The sequence below is a fragment of the Enoplosus armatus genome, chromosome 19 (assembly GCF_043641665.1).
Source record: "Enoplosus armatus isolate fEnoArm2 chromosome 19, fEnoArm2.hap1, whole genome shotgun sequence".
NCBI lineage: Eukaryota > Metazoa > Chordata > Actinopteri > Centrarchiformes > Enoplosidae > Enoplosus > Enoplosus armatus.
In genome coordinates, this window is record NC_092198.1 from 8224373 (window position 1) to 8243616 (window position 19244).

Consider the following 19244-nt stretch of genomic DNA (forward strand, 5'->3'; position numbering starts at 1 on the left):
AACTGACCACAATGTGTGCGATTCTTCAGAGATAAAAACATGTTAATTTTGAGAAGGCTCACACTAGTAAACCCATTGTATTATTCGCATGTACACTTGTTAGTCTTTTCCACCTCTGAAGGTGTTTGCTGAACTCTTAGATCCGGCAATGTCACATCAGCAAGTTCTTTGACACCCACTGACAGCGCTCATGCCTCGCTGTCTGTCACATAACTGTCATACTTGTCTCCGCTGTAGTTTGTCCGTGTCACATGTGCTGAGGCAGTCTCAGAAAAGCCGGGATAATCATCAACTCTCAACATTGTGCTGACACAGGGATACATCTCGACTCCTTCACTTAGCTACCTGCAAAGTGCAAACACACTCCCTTCCACTCATATCATTTATCTATGAGATTGCGGCTCATCCAGGCTACCACAGTTATCATAACTACTATTATCACATTATCACTTATCATTCAGGACATTCTCTTTTCCATTTCACCCATCAAAGAAGGTCTGAGTTTTCCCCCAAAATAAATATCTGACAGAGGTGTTGACTGAGGGCTCGCCAACCTCCCTTGTTGCCTGATTGTTCCATATTGTTCCACATTTTTAGCCATGCTAGTGGCGTGGCTCTTGGGATATCACAATAAATATCGAATGGATTTGCTACATATATTCAAGGTCCCTAGAGGATCAATTTTAAAGACTTTGGTGATTCCCTGACTTTGAATATAGCGCCATCATCAATTTGCCCAATACTGTGGTTTATGACCAAATACCTAACTAACGACAAATTCTCATCAGCCTCGACTGTACTTTATGTTTAGTGCTAATTAGGAAATGCTAACAGGCTGAACCTGGTAAAAATATATTACCTGCTTAAAATCAGCATGTCAGCATTGTCACTGTAGCATTTAGCTTGAAGCTAAAGCCTGCCAGCTGCTAACGTGTAGACATTCGTAGAAGTTCGTTACCAAGTGAAGCACATACAAACAGTATAAAATTAGCTGAATCAATTGTAATAGTGTTAATATTGGATTTTATCTTGACTATTACTAACGCTGGTTCTTTCACACATCATCTTCCCCTTCTATTTTGTTACTTGCTACACCTCCCCTCTCCCTCTTTAACACTCCAGTTGCTCTCCCCTGTTTGAGAGCTATAGGCTGTTTGGTGCCGTGACCTGGAACCCAAGGTGAAATGGCCTATAAAAGCAGTGAGTAAAGTCTAGCTGAAAGGCTGAGGCTGCAGGACGGATGGTCTTTTAAACAGGTTGGTGAGCGGAAATCTATCATGCTTTGGACAGATGTGGCAGTACATAGAGTGGGCTGGGGCTGACAAATAAATCATAAGTCACACAGGTCTACTCTTCATGTTGTTAAGCTGCATTTTCATTAAGAATAATACTCATGTGACATTTATGTTGTTAACCGATGCAAATAAAACTATTGCTATAAATAATGATTGCTGCTGGTATTGCATGAGAATTATTCCCACTCTTCTTCTAAACTGTGCTATGAATTTGTGAATGAGTGTGCTTTGTGTGAAACCTAAAATGAGGCCAAGTCACATCGTGTTACGCTATGTGGATGTTGGTGATTCAGAGCTAATTCAATTGGCATACAACAGTAGGGAGTGTCAGTTATCTAATAAAACATCATCATCCCCATTTGGTTCATAATCAATAAGACTGTGTCAAGGAGCGTGACAGGTACAGGGGGATAGAGAGAGTCGGAGAAAACAAGGCGGCGGATGAAACCGAGGAGGCGATGAGAGAGTGCAGAGGGGAGAGGGAGACAAGGTTAATTGTGTGCCAAATCACTGTCAAACGGTCGGCATCAAGCCTGAAAATCTTTCCATTAATTTGAATTAGGGGGCTGATACTGGCGTCCGTGGCCCCCCTCCCCCTTCCCTCTTCCCCCTGTCCTTACAGCTCTGCGAGCCCTGTGCACGGGTCGTGTTTGGCGGCAGCTGTGACAGGAGCCATATTTCACCGGCGTGCGGCGTTGGCCTGTCCTTTAGTGATAAGCTGTAATAGATCTACTCTCTCCACTCACTACGGCCTGTTCAAGGTAAGCACAGGAGAGAGGGAAATGGGAGGGTGTCAGATGGGAGAAGAGCAAAGGAAATGAAGAGTATGGGTGGGTGACGGAAAACAAAGTAGGTGGGTTGATGCAAAATGCAAAAAAAAAAAAAAAGCAATGGAGAAGCAGAAGAAGAAACTCTGAAAAGCAGCTGTGAAGGAAGAGAAAGAGGAATCACAGAGAGAAAAGGATGGAGAAGGGGTGACGAGGGAAGGGAGGGAGGAAGTGTCGTAGACAGGGAGCCATGAAAAATGAGGCTCATTGGGAGATAAGGGGGGATTAACCTTGCTGGTAATGAAGGGAGGGTGTGATGGGAGGATGGAGGGAGGAAGAGAGGGAGAGATAATTAATGAGCTTGCCCTTCCTGTGACTCCCAGCTAGAACCCTGGTTTGGAGGCTGCGCTTCACTGGCCAGCAGGGTCCCGGGACAACTGAGGGGCCAGAGGAGGAGGAGGAGGAGGAGGAGCGGCTCTGCTCCTCTGCTGCACGGCTCCTCCGCACTGCTGTTTCATTTGAGTTTATGAAGCTGCTTTTTCCAGACTTTTCTCCACACTTTAAAGCAGAAGTATTCACATCCATCAGGTGACGGTTGGCTGATTTACATGTTTTAACTGAAAACCCTCCATTACGGATTGAGAGAGTGACATTCAAACCCTGGCTCCTTTCTCACCTCCGCACAGCTGGCCAATCACGGCTTGAAGTGGGTGTGGATGTCGGATTATTGGTTTCGTAAAGTTACAGTGTAGGACAGAGTAGAGAGTACACACTGCACACTGGATTACAGCTCCTAAACTTCTTTGCACCAAAAGAGGCAACATTTTGACCCTATCAGGTTTTCATTAGGAGAACATGACCATGATGTCCGTGAGATGTAATCAATTTTGGGCCTATGGACATTGTCCATTGTTACCATGTTAGCTATTTGTCCAAAGATGAGGGTCATAACTAGGGCTGCAATTAACATTATCCATTATCCATGAATTGATTGAAGGTTTAGTCAATAAAATGTCAGAAAATAGTGCCAACAGTCCAAAACCCAAAATATATTACATTTATAATATGCATATGTTTGGCTTTTTTGCTTGATACGTGACTTAAATGATTAATCGATTCTCAAAATAGTTTATTTATTAATTTTCTGCTGAGCCACTGACTGATTAATCAACCAATCGTTTCAGCCCCTGTTGAAAGGTTTCCCTCTTTTGGTCCAGTAATGTTTGGTGTGTGGATATTCTCCACTTTTTACTTTTGCTAACCTGCACTTGCATGGTCTAAACACAGGATGGGAACTAGCCATCTGTACACACTCTCTCACACACACACACACACACCCACACACACACACACACACACATACACACACACACACACAATTGCATACAGTACATAGCCTGACAGATTTAAAAAGATACACACATGCACAACAATGGAGGCAGATTTGTAACTTCAGTCAAACATGAAAGCTCATCACCTACCATACCCCCACTCTCTCTCTCTCTCTCTCACACACACACACACACACACACACTGCAGAACATCGCCTACTCAACACACCCACTCTCAACTCTCAGTCCTGCCAGAACACGACCACATAGAAATTACGTCTTTTTTTGACTGGGTCATGTTTGTTGCTGACATGCTGTAATATACTATTGTACATGTCTTAGTGCGACAGAAAACATTTCTCTTCCTCCATCCACATCGCACTCGCTCTCCCTCTTTTTGTATTAAATCCCATCTCTACTCTGTGAATCTCTCTGTCACGACTCACACTGCAGAGAACAAGCACGGTGGGTACTTTTATATACACACACAAACACGGTCAGCACACACTTCTACTACTACTGCCGTCACCGCTGCTCCTGAAGTGCAGTATCCTTCTGCATCAGTGACCAATTTGTGAACAGAAGCTTATTCACGGCCGTCTGAGAAAGATAACATCAGAGAGCCCTTGAGACAGCAGACAAAGAGATGACTCACGAATCTCCTTTGAGTGTCTCTTTAAGGAGCAAACATGACCTACAGTACTGACTGATGAATGATCAAATAAAGCAACTACCACAGCTGACGCATAAACAAAGAGTGAGTGATATTGTTCAAAATGAAACATCCATCATTCACAGAGTGAAAAAAAACCCAACAACTGTGTATTGTCAGTGTTCTGCATCAGCCTCCACTAGGTGATACTGTACAAGACTCGTGTCTTTATAATAATTATAATTATAATAATACATAACATGCAAACATAACATGGATTTAAATCTAATCTCACATGATTCAGGTAAGCAGCAAGATTGAGGGGTCCTTATCCTCTGGCTCCCTCTGCTGGATAGAAGTGGTAAAAACAAAAAAACTTCTTAAACTAACATGTTATTTTTGCTCCACTATCCACTACTACCATTACTTAATAAAACACTTTAAGGTAAGTCTACAAGGAAGCCTAATGTTACCACTAGAGTCAGCATGATATATTAAAATTAATATTTTTTAAAGTCATTTATCAAATTAATTTATATGTTCATTTGCAAATATTTCAACATATGACTTCTAATAGAGAGTAATACCAAGTGACATAGTGGTGGGACATAAATAATAATTCATGATACAATAAATAAATATTAAAGGATAAATCTGGTGGGATTTTATATTTTTCTTGTTGTCAATAAATCACACAAAAAGACCAAAATTCTGACTCCTCTGCCCTGGCTGTAGTTCTCCAAGCCCATTAGTTACTACTGAAAACGTAAATCTTTACATACACCTCAGAATTTAAAAAAAAAAAGGCTAATTTTCCTATTTTTCTTAAAACAGCTGGGCACTATAGTTCTTAGCAACCGCTACTCAAACATGAGTAAATGGCGCATTTGTTGGGGACTATTTTCAGCTGTGGAATAACACACAGTTGGTGCGCTTGTTTATGATAATGAAGGAATATGTGTCACCCAGTGCAACAGTGAGACTCACTCATGTGTTTTAATAGTTTTTGGACAACAACAATGGAGCTCTACAGTACAGAGGTGGAAGCTATATCAGGCTTTGGCTACACAATTAAAACCAGATTGTTTAATCAGTACAGTAGTTACGGCAGTTTGCCAGGAATAAATGTAATTGTACCTAAACTAAATGTTTTAGTGTCAAAAATCTTGAGCAGCAATGTTTTGTGTGTGGTAATGTGGGAGAAGCAGGAAGTGTCTTGTGCTCTCTCTGTTTGTGCTCTGCTGCTCTCTGCTGGTCTGACTTGGTCTTTCATATCTGAACCAGCACATTTCATTGTCAATTAAATAACCGTGAATTAAAACGATGTGGATGTTAATTTCACTGATTAAGGGACAGAGCACAGTGAGGCCTCTGGTAATAAGATTCCCTGAGGCACATATCTCGGATCTCAGTTATTAATTAGAACGACTAATCCTGACCTCAAAACCCAGTCGAATATGACCTCAGATCAGTACGCAGGCTGACAGGTTGACCCACCTGTATTACTTAGCAGAGGATTTCACTGAACAGTTTCACTGATTTCTTGACATGTTATTAGCGGAGCTACAGATGAGTTCTTAGCAAACATGAACAGGATTATTCAAGGAGCGGATTTTGGAGCATTTCCATGATTAATAGGCTGTGAGCTGACCTGTTTCCTCAGGCCATCCTGCTGCCTGTTAGTTACAGTAACCATCATCTCAACGTGCTGAGACGAGGCTCTACAATGAGGGTGTCATTGAATAGGTGGATACCATCATACAATACATAATAATGAAAGTTGACTTGGAAATGATTCTGCAAAAAACTGATTACAATGTCTTACAGCAAATGTTTGTATGCATAAAAGAATATGGAAAAGGGAAGTAACGAAACATTTAAAACATAAAATATAAAGTGAGATCAAGAGGGTTCACTGTTATTACATTTTGCAGTGGTTTTCAACATGAGGGACGGCAACAACAGGGCTGGTATGTATAAAAAGTCTAAAAAATGACTACCCATCATTCATTGTATCCAACATTATATATTGTAACATGCAAGAGGAAAGCCTTTTCCCAAACACATGTTAACAATATATGCTGTTTCATAAAAATCTTAAATGAGTCAAAGAAGGCTGTATGAACCATTTTAAGTGATATTCATCTGTGGAGGTCTGGTAAATTATTTTTTTATGTTCTTCAAATACATATTTTAATAGTTTCTGTTTGGTCAAAATAGAGAACATAAGGGTCAACCTTAAAATGAAACATTACACTATTTAGAATCAGTTTAATTTGTAGTTTCTATTGTCACAATACAGAATCCTTGTATTTAAGTTTAACTAACAAAAAATAATGTAATAATTATTGCACATTTTGATTGTAGTCATGCTGAATCCATCATGTCATGACCTTTTGTGTCTTTTAACCACTCACTCCAAACTGACTCTGGCGCTCTCTTAAGTAATTTGGGAGCTGAACACATATAGAACCATTTATGCATGGCACTAAATCTCAATTGTGACAACAATTAACTAATCTCTGTTTTGTTCTTTTGAAATATTGATTAGTTTTACCTCTTCAGGGCTACTCAAATGAAACAGTCTGAAAACGGAAAACCAGTCGATTAAACCGCTAATACAACTCATAGGTACGAGGGGTCAAAAGTAGACATTATCTTAAGGGGTCAGAAGCAAAAAGGAAGCCTGTGACTCTGGTGGGGTTCAATGGGTTTAATGTGTGTGCACATGTATCAGTTTGTATGGCACTGGCCAATGTACCGTGTGTATGTGTGTTTATGTGTATCATGCTGCTGAAGGCAGACTGTGGAGCCCCTCACACAAGATGGTGAGTATTTGCAGCTATGTTTTCCTCCTCTGACGCGATGCTTCCGACCCCCACAGCTCCCCCAGCCAGCAGCTCAGACCAGCGTGACCCAGTCACCTTTGACCTCAGCTGGGTAGAGCCTCAACGACAAGCTCCAGGATCCATGAGTCACACAGGGTGCAACGCATGAAATGAGGAATGATTTCCAGCAAAATGGATTAGTGGTGGAAGCATAATGAAATACAAACATACAGTCGGACCAAATCCCCGACCTTAAGCATATTACTGCAGCAAAGCCTGGACACCCTTCTCTTTTTTCCATCCCTCTAAGCACTGGCAGATTTAGGCTGATTCAGAAACATGGCCGGCAGAAATGTCTAGAAAATATAATAATAAGCAGAATAAATAAAAAGCAGTGCAGTGTCTTCGCCAGTGTGATTAATTATGTGATCTAAATGGTTTTTGGTGTGGGCTTCCTTTTAGCGAGTGAGTCTGTCACTGTCAAGGAAACTTTCAGATCTAAAGGAGGAGAGAGGAGTGGAGACGGAGAGCAAGAAGAAGAAGAAGAAGAAGAAGAGAGGATCAATTAGATGTCCCTCAGTTATCTTCTTGTCAACTCTGAGACAGATAAACAGACAGCTGCCCACTATAGATTAATTACACACCAGCGCTCATTAATCTGAGCCCCGTCAGCCAGTTATAGGCCCATGCATCACATCGCCGCCCCTACCATCCTCATTCAACATTCAGTTTCTACTCCCTTTTCCACTCATTAAACTGCTCTCCTGTTGTCTTCCCTGCTCTCATTTCTACTCACACACACACTTTCATCCTGTATACATTTGTCAAGGTCACTATCAAAAGATAGATTGAAGCCATATTACATTATGAATGTGAATGAGTTTGTACAATATCATTATGAATTCTACTTTGTGCTACAATGGTTAAAATGGTAAACATTATATCAGCATGTTAGCATTGTCATTCTGAGCATGTTAGCAAGTTGGCATTAGCGTTCAGCTCAACGCACTGCTGTGCAGAAGTACAGCCAAGCAGAGCTGCTAGCACGACAGTAGACTAAGATCACAGCTTGTAATTGAACGTCAAAAAAGGTAATGGAAACAGTAAAGGTCCTGTAGTAAGCATCAAAATATACATGTCAGCAAGGAGTTAGCTCATATTTCTATTTCTAAAGCATGGATATCCTTGTCTTCTGGACAGTAAATGTGAATCAAAAAACAATATCGCATTCAATCCTGGGGTAATATTTATATTCCACAGTAATTCTCATTAAAAAAAAGTCACAGTTTAAGCCAAACTAATTATATTATTTTCTGTGATACATTTGAAAATATGAGAAAATTAACAAATCTGCTTGTTAAATTGCCCCTGATTATCCTTGCACATTTCTGAGTGTATGAAAATTAGTTTTCTGGTCTGGTATAGCCCATCAAAACAGATCTAAAAATAGTGCAGATGAGGCTTATGGCATAATAAAAATGATGCTCACTCCAATCCGCCCCCTAACATGCTGATAGATGGATCACAACATGATTTTCATTCAGTATTCGTCCACAATGAAAGACTTGGAAAACACTGAACTCTGAGTTGTAGTTTACTATTTGGCCACACGAGGATACTGCAGGTCCAGTCATTAAATCACCTCTCACCAAGTGTAAAACAGCATCTGCTGATTGAGTAATGAAGAAAGCAAATTATGTTTATAAAAGCCATGTTGTTTTACTTTAAGAGACTTTGAGCTTGTCCACAGTGATGATACTGATGTTTGAATGCAGTGGTTCACTTCAATAGGATGCCAATATCCACATTAGAGTGATGAAGGGACAAAAAGAAGCATATTTATGCTCACACCACAGGGCACAAAGTATTAACGTGTTCAAGAAGATCAGGATTTTGAAAAGTCACCCTACAGTTTCTCATCAAGACATTGGAAAGCACTTCCAATCCATTTCAAACTTGCAGCTTTTTAAAGTATGACACACCAGTCATCTCAAATCATTTTTTCAATCCTTCCCTATTTAAAATTCACAGCCTAAATGTCCTTCCAAAAAAACCCACATTCAGACACTGAAGGATGGTTGTTAGCCAGGACATTTTGAGCTGCCCTGGCAAAGCACGGCGCACGTTGCCGAAAGCCAACATTCCCCCGCTGACTGTGGCTCCGAAGCCTCCGCGAGAGGTGATTTGCAGAGTGTGACTGTGAATGGCAGGGGCGAGAGGAGACAAAGTAAGAAAGCAAAAGGAGGAGGAGCAGAGTGGAGGAAGGAATGAGAGAGGCCTAAATCAATGCCATCCACTTCAGCTCACTGCCAAGAAAGACAGATGCTCTCTCTGTCTGCTTGTGTGTGTGTGTGTGTATGTGTGTGTGTGTGTGTGTGTGTGTGTGTGTGTGTGTGTGTGAGAGGGCGCATGCCTGTACAGACACACATCAATCAGGAGTTATTTTCCTTCAAGTCTATTTCTGCTTTGACCAATTTAATCCTAGATCAATGTAGGATGGAATACATACTGAGTCAAATTCAAATTAAACTTGAAATTAAAGGCATGTCGATCACAGCGTCCAACTTTCTTCTCTGTCCATTAAGAAGTTGAATGAACGCCACAGCCATTGTGCGTGACAGGCTAGAGCACGAATGCAGTTTGGCAGATTTGGAGCAAAGAAATACTGTATGTGTGTATCTGTATGTATACGCTGATAGAGGAGGCACTCGTCGCTAAATCGTCTCATTTCATGTTCTTTCAAAACGTCCATCAAAACAAAATAAAAAATCTGACGGGCTTTTGAGTTACAACAACTTAACGTAACGAGGGGACATGTTCCAGATTCTGGACCTGCTCCACATCTAAGCATTTGTCTAGACCTCATTCATTCTCAGTCTGGACAGTCCACTTGCCTTGGAGCTCACCCAATATCTTTAATACACAGTGCAATAAAAATGCCTCCTCAAATTAGCGACTCTCTGCATGTACATGTCAGAACCATAATAGCCTGCCTTCCCTATTCAATAGAGACACAGGTTTGCATTCCTGCCCCTGAAGCAAGGACTGGGTGACCCTGTTCAATCAGAAACACTATCTCTCTAAGCTCCATTTCCATATGTATACATACAGCAAACCCAGCAAAGCTACCAAAATAACTCGGCCATGCAGTGCTTGGAGCACAAACCTGCCCTCTCTCCGGAAACATGAGAAAACAACCTGCACTCTGTGCAGCTATAATTCATGGCGTGTCACAGTTAAGTGTTAAAAATGCAGCAAAAATAGATGTGACCAAATATGTGACCCTATAAACACAGCACAAAACAACAGAACAAATGCTGAATTGAACAGCTACTATCTCACCTGCACTATCACTGTTTGGTCTAATATGTTTTCACTGAGTGCTGGGAACTGCTGGCAGTGAGAGCTGAAAACCTGTTGCACAGACAAATCTGCATAGCCAGCATACCAGCATGCAGTCTTGGCTCACCAGAAACAGAAACAGTCGAACGCCCCACCTGTAACTGTTTACGAATCGTCTGTGCCTGGGGTTGGAACACCATCGCCTCCTCAGTCTTCACCGCTCCCACCACCTGCCTCAGCTGCCTCAGCTTCCCTGTCTCAGTCCGCCACTCGGCCCTCCTGCTTACTCCGGCCTCGATCTCTGCCGCTCCTCGCCCCCCCGCCATCATAACTCACTGCTGCAGCTGCATCCAGCTCGGATCGACTAGAAGTGTGGCCCTCTGCACTCAAAGCGACTACCCTCTGAGAGACCCAACTATCGGGTTTCCTCCTCTGTCCCCTGCCAAAGAGCTGGTGGGGGAAGGTGGGCGGCTGTGCTCTGCTACCACTGACCCACTGACATTTACAGCAGCACTGTACCAGTTATCACCCTGCATGTCATGCCCATTGTCACGCGCCTTTTACTCTCACCGTGCCAGTCCATTCCTTTGTCTCACTGTCACATACACTGTGACACACACACTGTGATAGGCTTGCTACTGTCTGGAATACATGTCCAATGTCAAATTATGAAGATTCGTTTAAGTCAATGAAATATTTTATGTGGATAAATTACAGTAAAGAAGACTGTATGTCATGTCATCTGACACCAAAACTGTGCAAAAAACATCTAAAACTAAAATGAACAAATCAACCAAAACATTAAACATCTTTTTATAACAGCTACTGGCAATGGGTGCATTTTGTTGCATTATTTCTTCTTCCAATGTGATGTAAGGGCGAGATACTTTTGGTGCAGCTATAATGGGTTTGACAGCACAGAGATGTTCAGCTACCTAAAATATCACAGAGCTCTCTCCACCTACACTACCTACAGTACATGTAACCCACAGCTGAATGCAAGAAGTTTAGGCACGCACTCTGGGGGCTGTCAGCAGTCGTTTTGGGAAATGCAAGGAATCACAAACAGGAGAAGAGAAAGACAAGGCATGCTGACGGGAGGAAGGCACATGAAAGAAAGTACATCTTCATCGCATAATAACTCCAGGACTGCACTGCTCAGCATGGATTGATATATCTGAAAATGTGTCTATCCAAGTCTTTATATCGTTACGCACATATCTGATTCATATGCATGTGCCTCCAATGGCTTTGAACCAAAGTACATGCGTAAATGTTAGTTCTAATGCAAAACAGCGATGTTCACACCCTGCACGTCGTACTCTCACTCGCCACATGGTTCCCTTCCTGCAGCCCCTGCAGCAGTAACAACATCCTGACTCAAACACCAGTTTATCCCTAAGCACCAGCATCATCCTTAATGCCATCTTCCCCGAGCCTCACTAAGAATCAGAAAACTGTCTAAGATGTTACTTTGAATATGTAATCTAAATGCAGACAGGCAGCTTTAATTTGCCTGCATCTAATCTGTCTATAATATTAATCTCAAACGTCTGATTTTGTTACAGCTGCCTTCAAATGTCTTCATTCCTCGCTGCCTTTATCTGATTAACTTGTGGAAAACCTGTGGATCAGCTCAAGACATTAAAACTAGACTGAAGTTGATATTATCATGAAGCCATACTGTAAGTGTCATACTACACTTAATTCAAACTGAAAATGGACTACCTTAGGTGGCAATATGAAGCGCTCTAATGTTCATTTCATTCTCAGAAAATAAGCAGTCAGTGCTTATTCCTGTTGTCCTGCAGACAGAAGGAACGAGGAAGAGGAATTCAGATATCAGGAGATACAATGGGGGGGTGGGGGGTTATTATTCCTGCGATCCCTCCAGGTTCACTTATCATCTGCGAACATGAACATCTATCTTCTACAGCTAGTGTAGAATTAAGAGGAATAAGCTTTGAAGTTGGTCTCAGGAATCATGATGGGTCGGTCTTCTATGAAATACTTGTAAACTATTTTTTTCCCTTCTCTCTAACTGGCCCACTGATGCTGACGTCCATGCCTCCAGGGCTGTTTGACAACCCTGGGATCAAGACAAAGAATTGAAACTGCTTTCAAATAAAACACGCATTGGGGTAAAAGTGGAAATGAACTAGCATTTCTTATTTAGCTTTTTTACTCTTTCTGCAACACACTGACACCAATAATGTACATATGTTCAGGATTTTACCATATTTTCTGTCTGAGTTGGCAAAGTCTTGCATTGGCTGCCAATGTCCTGAGCTTGTGTAAAGGATATAAACTTTACTGCTGTTGTTTAATAGCATCCCATTATAACAATTCTGCTGTTAATTCACTCCAGGTTACTTTGGCTTTGACCCGTTCTCTAAACTCTACTAATTGATTGCAGAATTGGTTATGTAGGTTATGTATAAATAAGTCTTATTCTTTTGTTGAACACATTGTAAGTTTCTCTGCACCGTCTAAAAGCCCAAAATGCAAAGTAATACTTAAGACACAAGCAGAGGAAAGCGGTATCCTGTAAACAGAGGCAGCAAAGTGTTCAACTGAGGCGGGAAATACAGTAGAAACAGTGGAATCTGCTTCCACGAAACATCTTTGCTTTTACATGTGTCACCTTTCCTACACAGGTTACTCTGTTTCTCATTTACAAGAACCCAGACATCTAATGTTGGCCCGCGGTTGAGGAAACATGAGAGAATAGCAACAAGGAGATAGCATTAGCAGGCCAAGGCACTCACACGTACACATGCATGCCAACACACACTGTGCTTACACATACCCATCTCCAAGCACACACACACACACACACCATCATGGTAAATTACCTCCTCAGCTCCATAGGAGTAGGCAATTTGAGGGTGTCAAAGTCAAGGTGCAACATGAGACTGCCATTAATAACAGCCACGGCACTGCCCCTGCTAGTGCTAATGAATGCAACACATTAACACACATGTAGCCTCGCGTCACACAACCCACCCAAATACACACACATTTGAACCATCTATACCATCAACATCAAAACGAGACATGCAACGTAAAAACAGAGACAAGAGAGGTTTTGCGCTGAGGAAGTTATAGTGCACTTACTCATGCACCACCACACACACACTTCAAATTGTCAGACTGCAGAAGCTTTAAGAGCACAATGTTTAAAACATGGAAATGCTGTTAGGGCATGGTGTTAGCCTATACTTCTGGATTAGCATGTTTGCTGAGGGTGGGGGTGGGGGGGTGGGTGGGGTGGTGAGAATCAAGGCTTTAAGCAATACTAATGCTCAGCTGAGATGAGCGGTCTGACAACAAGGCTACAAGCCTTGTGAATAAACGATGAGCGCATAAAGCCAGAGGGCAGAGGTAGTAGTTATTTCACACACACACACACACACACACACACACAAGATATCTATATATCTATATATCTGACAAACATTCACACACACACCATGTCGACCTTTTACTGCACTCTGTCCCTCTGTACTGTTTGATGAGGACAGCACTGGAGGTCTGCCAGACTGGAGACCACTTCATCCATGGCCTCCTGGTGTGTGCACAAACACACAAACACACACACACACACACACACACACTTAGTAGACAGAGATGGGGGAGTCTGCCAAGTAGAGGAAGCCTTATGTCAATCAAGTGTCAGGGCAACCAGGGGAGAAGTATATCAGTTCATGGGTGAGACCCTATAAATAACCCTGCCCACCTTGGGAGTCAGGGTCAAACACACACACACACACACACACACACACACACACACACACTAATGCATGTGCATAAACACATACTCTCATTAGATTGACAAAAGGTCAGAGAAGCAACAAAACACCAAAAAAAGTGATCTGAAAGTCAACATTTTTTGAGTGTCAAAGAACAGGTGTGGACTAAAGGCAAAGCCTGAATTGTGTCATCAGTGTCTCTAAATTAGAGCAAACAGCAGGGCTTCCTTCATTTCTTCAAACTAGCACACTCACACACACGACACACACAAATGTGTTAGTTTGTATTCTTCATGCACACTCCGAGGGAGAGAAAAGCAAATTCCTCTGGATTTGACGTGGGAGTGAACTGACCCCGACTTCTAAGTAACATCAAACTACTTTCCACAGTGGTCTGTGATCAGCTTTTTTTATTTGTCTATAAGACTTCAACTACAGCCCTATTTTTTTCCTCTAGGGGAGGCTGGGTGATTTTAAATTTGCATGTGCTGATCAGTGCAGAGATCATATGTCTGTGGTTCCACCCCCCAGTACTAATTACAGTCCCAGTTTTATCAGCTAACTGTTGGTCCTCCTTGTGTTTTAAAGATTATCTCTCAGTTTTTACACATGAAGACTTTTGTTTCCTGCTGGGTTTCATCACTTCTGTGTGACAAAGGTCACTTGATTTTCCCCTTGAAATATCCTTGCCTATTACAAACTGCCTCCTGAAAGTTGGCAGTGGCTCAAAGGTTGTCTGACGCAATGCCTTTAGTCACTGAGGAGCATGACAAATATTTTATCATCCACCTCCTTGATTATCAGGCCTTTTAATATTGAGCTATAAAAAGATATGACCTGTTTAAGTCTGTTAATTAAAAACTGTTGGCAAGCACCTTGTAACTATGTCAAGTGCTCAGAAACTGTCAGCAAACAGTTGGAGAAGAACTGAGCACAGAAATCTGAATTTTACTCTCACAACTTGTTTTGCACCAGCGCCACACTCTCAAAGCTTGACTTGAGTGACTTGTTTTGTGCGTGGTCAATAGTTCTGTCATTAATAAATGTACTTTTTTCCCCCTAAAAAGATTCCAGATGTACCCAAGTTTGTTTTTTACATTTGCAAAAACTCAGTGTTGATAGTAGCTTCAAACTATCCAGACCAAGTCATACTTTTACAACTGAGAAACTTCATCATGTCTGATTTATTTGATTGATGATTATAGAGAGGAGAGGAGAGGAAGTTTGCCTCAGCCCAACTACGCTGGTTTGGGTCAGATCAAGAGGTGGATTGCAGAAAGGGTCCTTCTAAACACATGCAGACCCTTTCTGACCTATGTTCTACAGAGTGGTGGCCTACAGCAGAGCAGAATCAGCTGTCATGGCAACATGCACTTCACATCTCAGCACCCATCATCATCACCATCATCATTATCATCATCATGATTATCATCATCATCATCATCATCACTGTCATTATCAATGGCGCTCCATAGCAAGGGGGAGAAACAAGGGAACATGCCGCGACAGTCAATCTTTGTCATTTCTGGGGAGGCTCATGCGAATGAAACAAAAGGAGAGTGGAGATGAGGCCTAAGTAAAGACTTGGCAGAGCGATGTAGTTATGTCATGTGTGAAGTCATTCTCAGTGCTTCTCCCTGTTCCTGCTGACACACCACCTCCACCTGAACGCATGGCAGCAGGCAGCGGAGGAGAGATGTGGAAACAAAACAGCGGAGTTGTGACTGTGTGAGAGCGACCAACCAAAAAAGAAAAAAAAGAGGGGGGTTAAAAACAGAAGGGAAGAGGAAGTCATACTTTGGGCAACGGCGTTTCGGATGACCGGACTTTCTTGGGAGATATCTGTGAAGAGAGCAAGAGAATTATTTTCTTGTTTCCCCCTCTTCAGAGATATCTCCTGTGGCATATTGCTGTTCTCTGTTACAGGATGTTTGTGGATGTCTGATCGTGTATTTTCCTGTCAGCGGTACCTGTAAGTGACAATTAATGCTCACAACAGTGCCTTTAGTCTTATTGTCTTAGACGAATCAATGCCTTATGTCAACTTTCAACATCAAGAACTAGAAATTTGTTTGAAATTGACATGTTTATGAGGCGAGTGTTCTTTAAGTATTATCAAGGTCAACAGAAATGGTGTAAGCAGGTGTTGTAACACACACAGGAAAGGGTCCTAGATTTGAAAGCTGAAGGGCAGTGGGTCACACATGCAGTATGATGGGACCACAGACAGTACAATGGAAGAGTAAAAACACCACATTTTAAGATGTGCCCCTGTGAAGACCCATGAGGCCTAATACAACCTCCAATATCTTCAGTATGCATGAGACGGGCTGCAAAAACAATCATATGTTCTGCTACAACCCAGAGAAAGGTGCACAGACATATTAAGGAGCATTTTATCAAACAGCTTGTTGTATAAATGACTATAATTAGCTGTAGCCCCTTTTTCAGTTGATCAAATGTGTCGATGCGATATGTTAAGAAGAACCAATGAACAACAACACATCAGAGGAGACACTCGGAAGGTTCGGAGACAAGAGGAGACACACAATCACAGTCACAGGGGAGGTAAGAAGTAGAAATCACACAGCCGAATGAAAAAGAAACATCAGTTTGCATTACGGTTTCTGAGATTGTGACATTATTTAATGGAAAAGTTAAATAAGATACTGTATTTGAAACTGCATTAAGCAATTTTTGACCATCAGGGGACAGAAAGTCTATGGGTTTATCAAGTTCGTCTGGCTAACATGTTAGAAAACGTTCTGTCTACTTACATATACAGACACAGAACAATAGGAGCATCCCATTTAAGTCATGTGTCTGAGAATGTAGTGTGTCATAAGTCTGTGATCATAAGATCTATGTCATATTCACTGACCTACGGTTTAATCTCAACTGCTAAAAAAATGATCCAGGTCTTTATTTTGTACAATTTTAGGGGTATAAACATGCAACAAAGGCTGATGGGGCATGTTACAGTAAATGATATGCTTCTACTGTATGACCACTAGTCTGAGTGACACACATATTACTGTCTTTCGTTGCTAGATGCTCAACTTTCTAATTTTTGACACTCTTGTTTACCTCTGTTCTTGGCCGCCTTGCACTTGGCAGTTACCGCACAGCCAGCTTGTTTGGTGTTTCTTGTTTTATAGGGTGGGATGCTGAGAGTGGTGAGACTCAACCAAACAGTGCAGCCTGTAAAGTGGGCTGGTGCAGGGGAATCACAGCAGAGCCACACTACTAAAGTCTGACCGTTACAAGCTGTGGAACCAAAGCAATGAGCTAAAAGAAAACTAGAAGCCACAGAGAATAAATTTCCCTTCATTTCCCAAGACTGTCTTGAGTCAGTTACTTTAAAGACATCATCAACATGGGACCTGGCAGGCAGGGAGTGGAACCACAAGCAGGAAACAACAAACATGTCTCCTGGTGAGATATGGTGGGTGTTACTTCTCACTTTACTGAAATATGACATGCTAAAGTATAATGTAACAGTAGCACAAGTAGAGAAAAGTCACAAAGTCAACAAACTGCCTCAGTTACACAGTTAATCTAAAGTTTGCTAACATTAGCCACCATAAGCTACTGGTCACATAGTATCAGACCAAGTAAAACTGTAGCAGCTAAACCCATGAGGGCATTGCATTGATCAAGGGTTCAGTTTATTGCTTATGAATTCAACCTTTCGTTTGTAAAAAGAAGACTGTTATTTCTTCTTTTAAAGGTTATTTAGTCTTACTTGAATTCTCAGGGAGTTTGGTGCTACGAGGGAGTCATTCAGTGTTACTTTAATATCACAAAATTGCTTAATGCAGGTTTAAAGCAATATAATGTACAATGATATGACTATAATTTCATATACTAGGGTAATTTGAATAGTGTGAAGTGGCCAGATGGCACTGGAGAATGATCTACTTTGCCTCAGAAGAAAGACAACAGAATGTAACAAGTGGAGGATGGCGTGGTGAGATGCAGCGACATTGAAGTGAAAGATAACTATACAGAGTGAGAAGGCATAGATAGAAAAGTTAAAGGAAGACTGTCAGAACAGGGGAGGGAAAAAAAGGGAATGTACAGATATAAGTTCATATAGGCAGAGAGAGCAGGGATGTGGGTGAAAGCGGGGGAGAAACAGAGGGATGGAGAACAAGAGAGTCGCAAAGATGCATGAAAGGTGAGGTTGAGCAATAGGACAGAAAATGATAATGATTTGTCCCCAGTTCGATGCCCTCTGTCCATTCACATTTTACCTTCATTGGTGCCAGCTGGATGGGGGTGATGTAGGAGGGGTCCACCATGGGCTTAGGGCGGTTGGCAGTGTCCGCCAGGAGGCTCTGCCATTGCTGCGGCAGCCCGGTGAACTTCTGTTCCCGCGGGTCGAAGCCCGTGTGTACCCGGTGCTCAAAGTTTGACGGAGCTGAGATCTCCAGCCGTTTCTTCTTCTTCCCAAACATGCTGGAAAACCCTGGCAAACCTGGCAAAGCAAAGAAGATAGCTGTAGATTAACACTCTAAGTGCAGCATTGATTACATTGTCTGTAATGTGGACTATAGGCTGAATCCTCTTATTTTGAAGGGCAGTGCAAGTTCTTGCCTTTCAGTGGTTTGCAATTTTGTTTTTCAATCTGTCTTCCTCAGCCTGTGCTCCACTTCAGCCCGTGTAGCACTATGACCTTGAATGCATTCAATTATATCTACATGTATATGGGAGGTGCGACACTACATCAGGTTGAGTGGATGCAGAAGAGTATGTTAATAATCTAGTTTGCATTATCAAAAGTGCACTTTTCCTCTGAAAACACAATACAACATAAGGCATGCATACATTAAATTAGCATGCACTGTTTAAGGGTCTTTAAAGATGCCTTTCAGTTGCAGGGTGAAAATGTGCCATGCATAAACCTTAATACACTTTACGGTACGTCCTTAAACCAGTGATGGGCTCTAATTTCTATCAGAAAGTCGACAAAGACTGCATTGCTTTAACTCACAACCATTTTGCATTGACAAAAGATTGAACAGTTGTTTGTTAATATCAGCACCTTATGAAATGTTCCCAAATGAGAACGTGAATAATCACATTTCAGGTTAAACTGAACCTCTAAACTGAAGCTCTGATGTTCAGAGCTTTGATTAATGATGTTTCCAAGTAAAGAGTTGTTTACGGTAAATGCAGCTGACGGAGTTGATAAATACACCTTTATCTAAATATGCCTCAGGATCTTTCAATACCTCACCAACCATCTCTCACCAGCCTTTAAATCCAATATTG

At 41.8% G+C, this 19244-nt stretch overlaps 1 protein-coding gene across 1 annotated transcript in view; it reads right to left on the reverse strand.

The window, feature by feature from the left end:
* pak5 (p21 protein (Cdc42/Rac)-activated kinase 5) overlaps positions 1 to 18442 on the reverse strand; it is a 33442-nt gene extending 15000 nt beyond the window's left edge. The window contains exons 1-2 of the mRNA XM_070925536.1: positions 18224 to 18442; positions 15765 to 15809 (exon numbers count right to left, since the gene is read on the reverse strand). Of these exons, the coding sequence (XP_070781637.1) occupies positions 15765 to 15809; positions 18224 to 18427 (249 nt within the window). The 5' untranslated portion in view covers positions 18428 to 18442. The remainder of the gene's footprint in view (positions 1 to 15764; positions 15810 to 18223) is intronic.
* Positions 18443 to 19244: the final 802 nt, after the last annotated feature.